At 46.4% G+C, this 12,563-nt stretch overlaps 1 protein-coding gene across 3 annotated transcripts in view; it reads left to right on the top strand.

Moving 5' to 3' along the window:
- The window catches only part of OTOA (otoancorin), a 68,696-nt gene that overhangs the window by 40,459 nt on the left and 15,674 nt on the right, over nt 1–12,563 (top strand). For all 3 annotated transcript variants that reach the window (XM_077906984.1, XM_077906985.1, XM_077906986.1), the window contains 5 exons: nt 2,378–2,513; nt 3,529–3,719; nt 5,475–5,568; nt 8,898–9,027; nt 11,997–12,184. In XM_077906984.1, coding sequence (XP_077763110.1) covers nt 2,378–2,513; nt 3,529–3,719; nt 5,475–5,568; nt 8,898–9,027; nt 11,997–12,184 — 739 coding nt within the window. The remainder of the gene's footprint in view (nt 1–2,377; nt 2,514–3,528; nt 3,720–5,474; nt 5,569–8,897; nt 9,028–11,996; nt 12,185–12,563) is intronic.

The raw sequence follows: 12,563 nt of genomic DNA on the forward strand, positions 1-12,563 counted from the left end.
TTTTTTTCCTGTTACTTAAAAACCAAAGCCAAAGCAATCCAAGGCTGAGTGAGTGCTAGTGAAGCAGGTCCCATCTTGGGTGGCCTCCCACCTGGCTCCAGGGTGATCAGGGCTGATGTGAGTCATGGGGACTTCTGGTATGTGTAAGCATTCAGGCCTGGGAGGTGGAGCCCTGCTTTTCAAACACAGTCTGGATATTCCTTTTCTCTTTATTTCCCTCTTCCTTCTCTTGCTGTTAACTGTCTTCATTTATTCGAAAAATATTTACTGAGTGCTTACCACGTACTAGTTCTCAAAGATAACTTATTTTCCCCTTTATAAAAGCTTATAGTCTCTGGGAGGGGGAATATAAAAGTATGAAGCCAATTATAATGTCAAGTTGATATTTGGTTAAAAGTGATAGAGCCTTAACTCAAACTGGCTTAGGCAATAAAAGGCAATCTTGGTTCAGGTAACTGGAAAGTCCAGGAATAGATTTCAGACATGGCTGGATCCAGGAGCTCAGTGGTCAGCCATCTGTCCTTTAGCCCTGCTTTCCTCTGTAGGCTTCTGCATCAGGCAACTTCTTTCTTTGTGGTGGTCTCTGGCAGATTCAAGGTTATATCTTCCTGGTTAAAAGACCTTTTCTTCCCATCTTTCTCAGTAAGTCATGGGTTTGCCTGGGGTTGTGGGGGATGGATAACTCTGACTGGTTTAGTTTGGTATTGTACCCCTGGAGCTGAGAGTGAATTGCAGTCCACCCAAACCACAAGGACTTCAAGTGAAGGGGGTGAGTCTCCAAGAAAGCCTGATGCTGTTACCATGGGAAAGGGTGACAGGTGCAGGGCACAGTGGGGGTTGTATCTTCTTCAGATTGAAAAGTCAGAGGAGGCTAAACTAAAGCTCAGAGAATGAGCTGGGGTTTCAGCGTCCAGGATGGACACTCCAGGCAGGGGCACAAGGGATGTTTGGTCCAGTAGTGGGCAAGGAAAGCAAAGCACTCTGGGGAATGCATGGTGTGTATCTGCAGGGTAGTTGGGAGCCAGAAGGCCAGAGAGGTAAGGGACAGTCAAATCAGGGAAGGATTGTGTGACACCATGAGGTGTTTCACCTGTATTCTGGGCACAGATCCTCAGATTTATGTTTCAGAGAGATCATTACCTCTGTCCACATAGCACATGGAATGCAGGGGGTCTGGCTGGAAGGAGGGGAACATGGAAGCTTATTTCTAGAACCTGGATCTTGGCATGGCTGTCTCCTTCCACTCATCCACATCTCAGCTTAAATACTTGTGCCTTAGAACAGGCTCCCAGCTGTCCCCGCCATTGTTCTCCATTGCAGAGCCATTTTGTTTTCTTCCTTATATTTATCACTGGCTGAAATGGCCTGTTTTATTCACCAATTTCTGTTGTCTTAACCCTACTAGAAGGAAGCATTCTGAGAGCAGGGACCTGCCTCTCATGTCCTGTTCATGGCTGTAGCTGGTGCCCGGTACTGTGCCTGGCATGCACAGATACTTGCTGAGTGGATGGAGTGATAAATCAGATAGCAGTATCGTGAATGGAGAAGCAAGAACAGATTTGAGCAATAGTAAGCTAGTAGCAACGACAGATTTGGGGATAAGGGAAAAAGACACCCAGGATGGCATATAGGAGGGAGAACACGCAGAATGTGGTTTTGGAACAGTTTGGTGGTCATGATGAGCAGGCCATGTGGGTCTAGAGCAGTCTTTCTCAACCTTTGTTTCAGTATTGCCTCCCTAAAGGGAACAATTTAATTTCTCCTGAGTGAGAGAATTTACCAGGAATAAGATTTTGTTGAATATGGCTGAGCTTTAGTGAGTCACAAATCATTGTAGGAACTAAGATTTTTTTTTTCTTTTTGTTCCCTCTCTCTACCTGAACAGATTTTCTCCCTAGGGAGTTAATCTCCTCTGTTAAGAATACATGGCCAAGAGTTTAGGGGCGGGTTCTGGACTGGAGATGCCAGAATCAGGTGTCATTTCTCTTTCTCCTGTTCTCTCCTCGTCTTTCTTTCTCACTTTCTATTTTATTCTCTCTTATCTCTAACTTCTGCTTTTTCTTTCTTTCTCTTCATCTCCCCTCAACCAGTACCCCAGTCAACATATGTTTATAGAGACCCCATCTCTGATCAATGCTACAGGGGTGAAGAAGAGGGGCATGATGGGAAATCTGTGTTCCTACTCACAGAAGAGAGTTGTGATACGGGGAGGGGGAGGCCTGCTCCCTCCCAAGGGGAGCCACAGCAACACTGGGGAGAGAACAAACGTTTAGAGAACGGCCCTGGGATAAGCTCTTGGGCATGTGGAGGCTGATGTCAGGGGCATATGCAGAGCAGCCACTGTTTTCCTCCTCTCATTCTTCCTGTCTCTCTCCAGGGCTCACCACCTGGCTTCTGTCCCAGCCTCCCAGTGTGTGCCCTTTCTGATCAGCCTGGGGAAGAATCAGTTGGACTCCTTGGTTTTAGATTCCCACAAAAAGAATTCGGTCCTTAGGAAGGTACAGCAGTGCCTGGTAAGGAAACTCTTCCTGGGTGATACTTTCTTTGATGTAGCTTCCTCTCTGGGTGTCTGTGGCCGTCCTGGGGAGCCCTTGGGGAGGGAGTCTGGCTGGGATCTTGAGCTTGTGGCGATGGCCGGAAACCTGACTTGCGGGTCTCAAAGCTGGCCCTGGGACCTTGGGTGGGACAGTGTTGGCCATTGGTTCTGAGGACTGCCATCCTGGCATTTGAATGACGGGAGGCTGCTCTTGGGGACTAGGAAGATCAAAGTACACAGAGTCTGGCATCTAGGCTGGCCTCTGACAGTGTGTGGTTATATGGCTTCAGCCAAAGTCACTTCCCCTCCCTGAGTCTCAGTCTTCTCATCCCTAAGATGGGTGCAAGAGCACTTTCAGCACAGGGTTATTGAGGGCATGAAATAGGCAATATGTTCTTCAAGGCCAATGCCCAAAGGGCAGACTGACTGACTGAGTGTGAATCCTAGCCTTGCCACCAGCAGGCAGCTTCTTTATCTTTAAAAAGAGAGTGATATTAGTACTTATCTCTTACAATTACTTTGAAGATGAAGATTAAGACCTGTAAGCTCTTAGAACACTGCCTGATGTGTATTAAACACTCAAATGTTATCTACTTTTGTCATTTGGAGAAAGAGCTTTAAATGCTTTCAAGTCCCATACAAATTTTGAGGTGCTGTTTCTATTCTTGCTGTAGTATTATTAGCATGGTTGTTAAACTCTGGGGTATCCTCAGAGCAGTGACACCACTGATGACATAAGTCCTCATTTATTAAGTGTTCACCATGTGCCAACTCCTCTGCCCACACCGGCTCCCTGCTGGGGTCTCCTAGACTGCCGAGGCCTGCATCCCTAGGGTAAAATCAGACCCCATGCTGTCTCTACTAGTCCATGGTATGGTGGGTGAATTCAGGTCCTGGAACCTTTACAAGATTGGGGATCAGGATGTGTTGTTGAGGGGTCAGGATCTTGAACCCTGCTCGATCTTCCCATCAGCTCCACTTGTTGGTTTCAGAACAACTCCATTGCCGATGAGTTTGCGGTAGACATCGTGGGGAAACTGCTCTGCCACTTGCCCGCAGCCATTATCCACAGTGGGATCTCCGCCCGGGCCTGGGCCACAGCCCTGCACGGACTCAGAGACTGCCCAGGCCTCAGCCCTGAGCAGAAGGCTGCGGTGAGGCTCAGGCTCCTGGAACAGTACGGGTGAGGAGGAGCCAGGGCTCTACTCTGGGGGGAAAGTGCTGGCCAAGGGGTGCCAAACCCTGGTGCTCCTGTCATCCAAACAGAGAGAGTCTCTAGCTTAGGGTAAGGTTAGCTGCTTATGTTTATTTTAGAAATAAGATGTTTCTTTTTTGGGCCTCAGATGCTCTGTAAAGTCAGAACAGTAGTGGCTCCGCAGACCTCACATGGTTGTCACCAGTACCTCTTGGGATATTTAGGGCAAGAGTTTTGAAAAGATGGCACTTTATAAATGCAAGGAGGTGCCATCCTTATTCTTGTGAAGTAACAACAATAATAATACTTCAAATAATCAAAGTACTGTCAGCTCTGGGTCTGTGGGAGCTCTAGGTGTGGGGGGGCAGACACAACTATTCTTTCTCTTGTAGAATCTTCCGAAGTTAGGGTAGGCATTTGAGTAGGGAGGGCCTAGCCGTCAGTCAGCAGTTAAACAGCAAATGTTTCTGGAGTAATTACAGTGGCTTAGGCCCTGTCCTTTTTTTTTTTTTTTAATTTTTATTTATTTATGATAGTCACAGAGAGAGAGAGGCAGAGACACAGGCAGAGGGAGAAACAGGCTCCATGCACCGGGAGCCCGACGTGGGATTCGATCCCGGGTCTCCAGGATCACGCCCTGGGCCAAAGGCAGGCGCCAAACTGCTGCGCCACCCAGGGATCCCTTTTTTTTTTAAGATTTTATTTATTTAATCTTGAAAGACACACACACACAGAGAGAGAGAGAGAGAAAGAGAGAGAGAGACAGAGGCACAGGCAGAGGGAGAAGCAGGCTCCATGCAGGAAGCCTGACATGGGACTTGATCCCGTGTCTCCAGGATCACACCCTGGGCTGAAGGCGGCGCTAAACTGCTGAGCCACCGGGGCTGCCCGGCACTGTCCTTTTATATAGAATTTAAGATCATGGACTCAGGAGACCAACTCCTTGGGTTAAAATTTTGTGTATTGTCTGTGTGACCTGGGAAAAGCTACTTAATCGTTTTGCACTTTAATTTCTACATCTATAGAATGGGGACAGTAATGGGAGGGGAAGAGAGGAAGGAAAGGCTGTGATGTATATGACAGAAATTCAACAATTCAAGCTAGAAAAAGAAATGGTAATTTATTGAGTTCAGAAACAGAATGTAACAGAAAACTCGAGGGATATACTTCAGGCATGACTGGGTCTGGAGGCTCAGGTGATGTTGTCGGGACTATGCTCCTCCTGTCTCTCAGCTCTATGTTCATTGGTGTGGCCTCGATTCTCTCCACTTGGTGTTGGGAATGACTTCCTATATTCTCTTTAGTGCTAGAGATATCAGGAAAAAGAGGGTTTCTCTAGTAATTCCAACAAAATTCCTGAGGGTGGCTTAGTGTCCTGCGTGGGATAGCCTGCATCATGTGCCTGCTGTCCTGATTGTGGGAAGTGGGACTTGTCCAGGTATGAAGTTGGTCTGCTCGGGATCCCTGGGTGGCGCAGCGGTTTAGCGCCTGCCTTTGGCCCAGGGCGCGATCCTGGAGACCTGGGATCGAATCCCACGTCGGGCTCCCGGTGCATGGAGCCTGCTTCTCCCTCTGCCTATGTCTCTGCCTCTCTCTCTCTCTCTGTGTGACTATCATAAATAAATAAAAATTAAAAAAAAAAAAAAAAAAAAAAGAAGTTGGTCTGCTCCTGCAAGAAAAGGATGCTGGGAGACAAGGACAACAGCATGGTGTTTCAGTTTACCACTTATCATCTCTTCATAGACTCCCCCGGAACTGGACGGCTGAGACGATGAAGGACTTGGGACCCTTTCTAGTACTTTTTTCAGGAGATGAACTAAGCTCTGTTGCCACAAAGGTACCTCTGTGTTCTACCCTGGGAAGACTGAAGGAGTTTGAAGGGGAGAGAAAGTGTGGTCAGTTAGATCCCATTGGTGTTTACTGCCCATTTGCTTTTTGGAACTTCCTCCCTGCTTCAGAGGGCTCAGATGTTCCAGCTCTGCTCTAGGATGCCCAGGGTTTGGGACAAGGGAGTGAGGCAGCAGCGAAACTAACTCTAGGCTTTTCAAATGGCACTCTGGGCAGGTGTGCACAGACTGGGAACTATAGGTTAGCTACCACCCTGCTGTATGTGTGCTTCCCACATGCAAGCCTGTTCAAGGGCTTACACTCAGCACTGCCAAATGCACATACACACGTATGTCCAGTGTGTGCAATCCCACGTGCAAACACATTGAATCCAAAACCAAATCCTCATGGAGCATTGCCTTTGGGAACACACTTTGCCTGGAACAACTCTCCAAAAGTTAGACAGTGTAGGCCAACAATTGTGCCAAATGAGCACAGATTTCTCATCTTTTTCTTGTATAATGAAGCCACACAATCTCATTGACATACAACAATGAGCATTAGTTTCTTGCTGCCCAGTCTGTGGGTCACTGGGACAGCTCTGCTTCCAGAATCAGCTTCTGGGGCTCCGTCTACCTGGAGCTTATTCTTCTTACCACGGAGCTCTGAGACTCCAGAAAAGAGAGCACTAAAGTACGCTGGGATATGGCACACTGTGACTTTTCACTGGGCCAAAGCAAGTCACATGACCAAGCTCAAACTCAGTGAGGCTGGAAGTAGTCTCCTTTATGCAGAAGCAAAGGGTGGAGAAGGAGTAAATATTTGTTGGACAAAACTCAGACAGACCGCAAGGCCCATCCGCACACTCTCACCCCTGTATATGTGCATGTGAGATGTACATTGTCATGTGTGCTCAGCAGGACCTGAATGCACGGCATGTCACCCAGGTTGATGCAGAGCACACATTCCAGTGTCCAAGCATGGTAAAATTATCTTCTGGGGTGTCCAGACATGTAGTTAAAAGTAGCAGAGGCACATGTATACACATATCCAATCTTCTAAAGATCAACTTTTGAAATTGAAAAAAGTTTTTTTAAAAAAGATTTTATTTATTTAATCATGAGAGACACACACACACAGAGAGAGAGAGAGAGAGGCAGAGGCACAGGCAGAGGGAGAAGTAGGCTCCATGCAGGGAGCCTGACATGGGACTCAATCCCGGGTCCATTCAGGGAGCCTCACATGGGACTCAATCCCGGGTCCCCAGGATCACGCCCTGGGCCAAAGGCAGTGCTAGACCACTGAGCCACCTGGGCTGCCCAAAATTGAAAAAGTTTTATTGCAATATGATTAAATCTCAGAAACACAGTGCAGGGTTAAAAAAGATGAGTTGCAAAAGAATACATACAGTAGGATACTAAATAAATAAACAAATACTAGTTAAATTTTTTTTTTCACTCTGAAAATGCTTGAGTGGTGGTGGATTATTTTTTTTTTCACCATGAAAATAGTTACATTAATTTTAAGCACATGCAGAAACAGTTCTAGATGTAAGACAAGTTTAGAAGTGCGTGAGAAGGGCAGCCCGGGTGGCTCAGCAGCGTAAGCGCTGCCTTCAGCCCAGGGCCTGATCCTGGAGTCCCAGGATTGAGTCCCATGTTGGGCTTCCTGCATGGAGCCTGCTTCTCCCTCTGCCTGTGTCTCTGCCTCTCTCTCTTTCTCTGTCTCTCATGAATAAATAAAATCTAAAAAAAAAAAAGTGCATGAGAATGGTTAATGCCAAATTCAGGGTGATGGTTATTTCTGGGGAAGGAAGGAGACTAACGAGTCAGGCAAGGATCTATCAATTATATTTGTGATGTTTTATTTCTTAAATTAGGTTGTGGGTACATCAGTGTTGTGTTTTATTATTCTCTCTACTTTTTTATTCAATGACTGAAATATTTAATAAGACAAATAATACATGCTCCTGGCTAAGACATTGCAACTATACCAGAAGCTACAGGAAGACGAAGTTTCCCTCCACCCCTCCACTTTTAGGTCTCCAGCCTGTCTCCCCAGAGGTGATCACTCTTCCCAGATTCTCTTGCATCCTTTCAGAAAAAAATCCTCCTCCTGCTTACATATGTTCTTCCCTTAAAACATACAAAATGGAAAATACCATTTATTCTGCTGTGCATTTTGCTTTCTAAAAGTTAACCATGTCTCTTGTGAGTTGTTTGTGACCTTAGCCGCACATGACAATCACTGGAGAGATTCTAAATGGACATCTACAGGACCCCCACCCCAGGCCAATGGTCTTTGAATCTCTGGGATGGGGCCTGGGTGTCAGGAGATTTCCCAGTTGATTGTCACAGCGGGGATGAGGAACTCATGGTTTAGAGTGTGACTCTACTTCTGAAGGTTAGAATAGAAAGAGGGGCTGTATAACCTGTGGAGAGAGTGGGGCACAGTGATTCATAGCTGTGTGAGACAGTTTGATAAATGCTCTGGACTCATGGTCAAGCCTACCAGTAATATTCTGGGTCTTGACAAATTGCACTGGTTCTAGATGAGAAATGGCACCTTCTCCAGGGCAATTGGAAGCTCCCTCATTGCTAGTCTCCACTCAGAGATAATCCTCTTTCTCCCCCCCTTTTTGAAAGATTGATTTATTTACTTGAGAGAGAGGGAGAGAACACAAGCCGGGGAAGGGGCAGAGGGAGCAGGAGAGAGAATCTCAAGCTGAGCACAACCAGCTTGTTGTGATCCCACAACCATGAGATCATGACCTGAGCCAAAATCAAGAGTCAGACGCTCAACCCACCGAGCCATGCGGGCATTCCCCTGTCTTTCTTCTTTTTAAATAAATATATAAAATATATAAATATAAATAAATATAAAGTTTAGTAAAAATGTAAAAACAATACCAGACCAGAACGGGGTAGGCTAACCTATGCTTTTTATAGATCTTATCAGGTTACTCCAATAGTTGTGTACCATTTAACAGTCCCATAGAAAAACAAGTGTGCATGTTTAATGAATTTTGCTCACCCTTAAGTATCATCATTTTATTTTTAGGTGTTATCACTTTCTTTTATTTTTGGCAATCTGATGGGTGAAAAACAATATATACTTGTGTTATTGAACATTTATTGGATTGCTAATGGGGTTAAGTATTATTTTATATGATTCTTTGTAGAGACCAAATTAGTTGAGCTAGGGGATAAATTTATATAAGAAGCTATTATAGAAAAAAACAGCCCCTAAGGGAGTAAGTAGTATCACAGTTTAAATCTGCATTTAATGTGCTTTAATTATTATTTCTTCCTCCTCCTTCCTCTTCTTGCTTGCACACAGTTTCCTGAGATCCTTCAGCAAACATCTTTCAAGATAGCAGGGACCTTGCCCCCGCCAGAATTCCTCTGGGCTGTCTTTGAATCTGTCTGGAACAGCAGTGAGAGGAACCCAAGCTCTCACCCCAGCCCTGGTGAGTGTTTCTGGGGTATCCGAGCCAGATCCATGGCAGCCGTGTTTGGCTTGATTTCCTGGCATCAAGAGGCCTCCTTGCCTAGGGCATTGGATGAAATGTTTGCACAGCAGTAGAATGGCAAAAAGCCATAGGCCAAAGAATTATACCTTTAGTAAAGTGATTTGGAATCACGTCTTGTGCTCCTTACCCAGGCCAGGAAGTTAAATGGTGAACATGTGCAACAAACAAATTTCAAAAGGGTTTTCTTAAAGGGTGTAAGGAGCTAAGTGACTGTGCATTGCAGTGCTGGGGCCAGGCTGGCATGGTGTGAACCCTGGATCTGCTGCTTACTGGCTGTGTGACTTTGGGTAAGCCCTTAAACATCTCTGTGCCTCTGTATTCATCTTCTGTAAGATGGGGACGTTGAAAGTCCCTACCTCATTAGGTTATTATGAGGATTATAATGGATCAGAACCTGTTCACAACAGTGCCGGGCATATAGGAAACCTGTTCCATAAGTGTTAGATATTTTTATGATTTTTGTGCACCACTTGTAGCAAGCAGGAGGCAACAAAGTTAATCAGACTCCTTAATAATTGTAATAATAATAGCTGGCAATCAGTGCTTGCTTTCTTTCCTGCAGCAAATAATTATTGAGCACTGACTATATGAACAAAACAGACAAAAATCCCTGTCCTCACAGAGTTTACGTTCAAGGGGCTAGGCTGTAGGGGTGGGTGCCAGACAATAAATCACATACAGTAAGTAAAAGACTTTGTATTTTTGTGATGATTCAGTGCCAAGAAGGAAGATAAAGGAAGGGAAAGAAGGGGTCAGGGAGTGTGGGGTGTGGGGGATTATAATTTGAAAAGAGAACCGTGGAGGTAGTTTCACTGAGAAGATGACATTTCAGGAAAGACCCAGGGAGTGTGGGCATGGACTGTGTGGACGGGTGGCGTTGGAGTCTTCCAGGCAAGTGGAAGTGTAAGAGGAGCAGAAAAGGAATGGAAAATGAGAGGCCAGTGTGGCTGGAGTGCATGAGAGAAAAAGCCACGGGGGGCCCTTATAAAGGAAACCCTAAGCACTTTGTCTTTGGGTTGGGGTCTTATGGAGTTGGCAAGCAAAGAAGTGTCACGATCTGATTTAGGTTTCTCTTGGGTGGTCCTCTTTTCATGCACTGTCTCATCCTCATCTCTGTCCTGTGATGTGGGTGCTGTGCTTCTCCCATTGTCTTGACGAGGGAAACTGAAGTTTAGAGACAGATTAAGAGACTTGGCCAAAGTTACAGAGTGAGCAGTGGCAGCCCTTGGATTTGTACCCAGAGCTGGTGATACAGCTCCTCCTGCCCTCACAACGCAGCAGTGCACTTGTCACGTGCCAGCGCTCCTACCTTGTGCATGTGGGTATGCGAGAGTAAGACTTGCCACACTCTGGAGAGGATGCTCGGTTATGAGTGCATCATCGGACTTTTCTTTTGTGGCTCTGGGTATTCATTACTGCTGTGCTTGTAGTAATTAATGGATTAGCAGAATTACTCATTGGTTTTGTTTTAGTTAATTTGTGTGTGTGTGTTGATTCATTCAACAAATACCTGCTAAACACCTACTATGTGCTGGGCAGGGACTATACCAGTGATAAGACCAAGTCCCTGCTGCACTGTTTAACCATTTTCTTGCTCTCTAATTTTTACTATCATTGGATGCTGTTGTCATGGAAAGTGGAGTGGAATGGGGGGGTCTAGGAAGGATGTGTCTTTTGTGGTAAAGATGCTTGAGGACTGCACATGGCAACCCTGATCTGGTCTGCTTTCGCCTCTTGACTGGAGTCTAGTGAGTTGCCGTTGAGAGGCAATGAGAAGGGAGTGGCCACAGGGCTTGGATCTACTGCCGCCCAGGTGGTGCTGGTGAGTCTGTGTGCCTCGGGTGGGCAGCTGCTAAGACCGGAAAGCCAGGATTGCTCTGAAGACAAGGAGCCTTCTCCCAGGTGGGGCATGTCAGGGAGAAATAGCTCATATGTGTGTTGATGATGTTAACTGGTTTGACCAGGTGAGATTCAACTTAGTCAAAGACTGAAATGGATGGATTTCTTCTGTTGCAAAGGAAAGTACAATAGGCCCCTTTCTCCTCTTTCTCAGGAAGTGGGAAGGCCATAACCTCCATGATGGGAAACTATTCCCCCTTCCCACACTTAAAGATTTTATTTAGTGATTTGAGAGAGTGTGCACGTGCTTGCATGCACTTGTACACACACAAGAAGGGTGTGGGTGTGGGCAAGGGGCAGAGGGAGAGGGAGAAGCAGGCTCCCTGCTGAGCAGGGAGCCCCACTTGGGGCTCCAGTCCAGGACCCCAGGATTATAACCTGAACCGAAGGCAGATGCTTAACCAACCGAGCCACCCAGGCACCCCTCCCCTCCCACACTTAGATAGGAGTGCTCCTTCCTTATAATTCTGGAAGCCTTAACTCTGGGTTGCAAACTCAAAGGCATGAGGTGGCACCTGCTGGTAACATAACTAATAAAAATAGCTAACATGTATTGAGTGCTTACTTTATACCTGGCATTGTTCTACAGGCTTTATATATAATAATATATCTAGTGTTCCCAAAATTTGATGAGGCACTTTTATCCTCATTTTATTGATGAGAGAACTGAGGCAGAGAGGGATTAAATAGGTCTGGATTTGAACCTGAAGCCAGAACTGTTGGCCACCAGTTATCACTGTCCTCCAGGCAATTTGGAGCTCCATTGCAGTGTTGCAGAGCTCCTACTGAGTGCATGTGGCTCTCAGTGCAAAAGCTGGCATTTCCACGATTCTGCTACAAGGTAATTAGAGGCAGAAATGGGACTCAAGCCACTCCCTGCATGCCAGCTCTCAGTGTCTGTGCTGTGCTGCCTCTCATGAATAAATCCAACCGGACAAGTTCACTCATTTCAATAAAGACTAACATTCCCTGAAGCTCTCTTTCCTTTGTTCCTCCCTATTCTTCAGGTTGCCATGGCGTCATGGCTCCTTCTTCCAGTGACATCTTCAAGTTGGCAGAAGCCAATGCCTGTTGGGCCCCCGAGGACCTGCTCTGCATGGAGGAACACACGTTCATCAGGAGTGTGGAGCTTCTGGGGGCCGTCAGGGCTTTCAGCCTGCCTCAGTTGGTAACCCTAAAGGAGAAGGCAGTACAGGTAAATCCTACCTCAGGGAGGAAACATCCAACAGAGGGAAAACCCCAGCATGATGGTCCCAGCACTTCTATGCATAGAGTCCCCTGCTTCTGGGAGCTTTCATTTGCATTATCCTGTTGCAATTTCTCTGTATTAACTCAGCACCATTGGTGTGCTTCCCACATCCAGGAAATTTCTAGTTCCTGCCTCTCAGGGCTGTGGCAGAGAGCAGAGATGTATGTGTCTTGGCATCTAATGGACACTCAGAAAAAGTTCTGTGGGGATCCCTGGGTGGCTCAGCGGTTTAGCACCTGCCTTTGGCCCAGGGCGTGATCCTGGAGTCCTGGGATCGAGTCCCACGTCTGGCTCTCTGTATGGAGCCTGCTTCTCCATCTGCCTG

The sequence above is a fragment of the Canis aureus genome, chromosome 8, assembly GCF_053574225.1.
Source record: "Canis aureus isolate CA01 chromosome 8, VMU_Caureus_v.1.0, whole genome shotgun sequence".
Classification (NCBI taxonomy): Eukaryota; Metazoa; Chordata; class Mammalia; order Carnivora; family Canidae; genus Canis; species Canis aureus.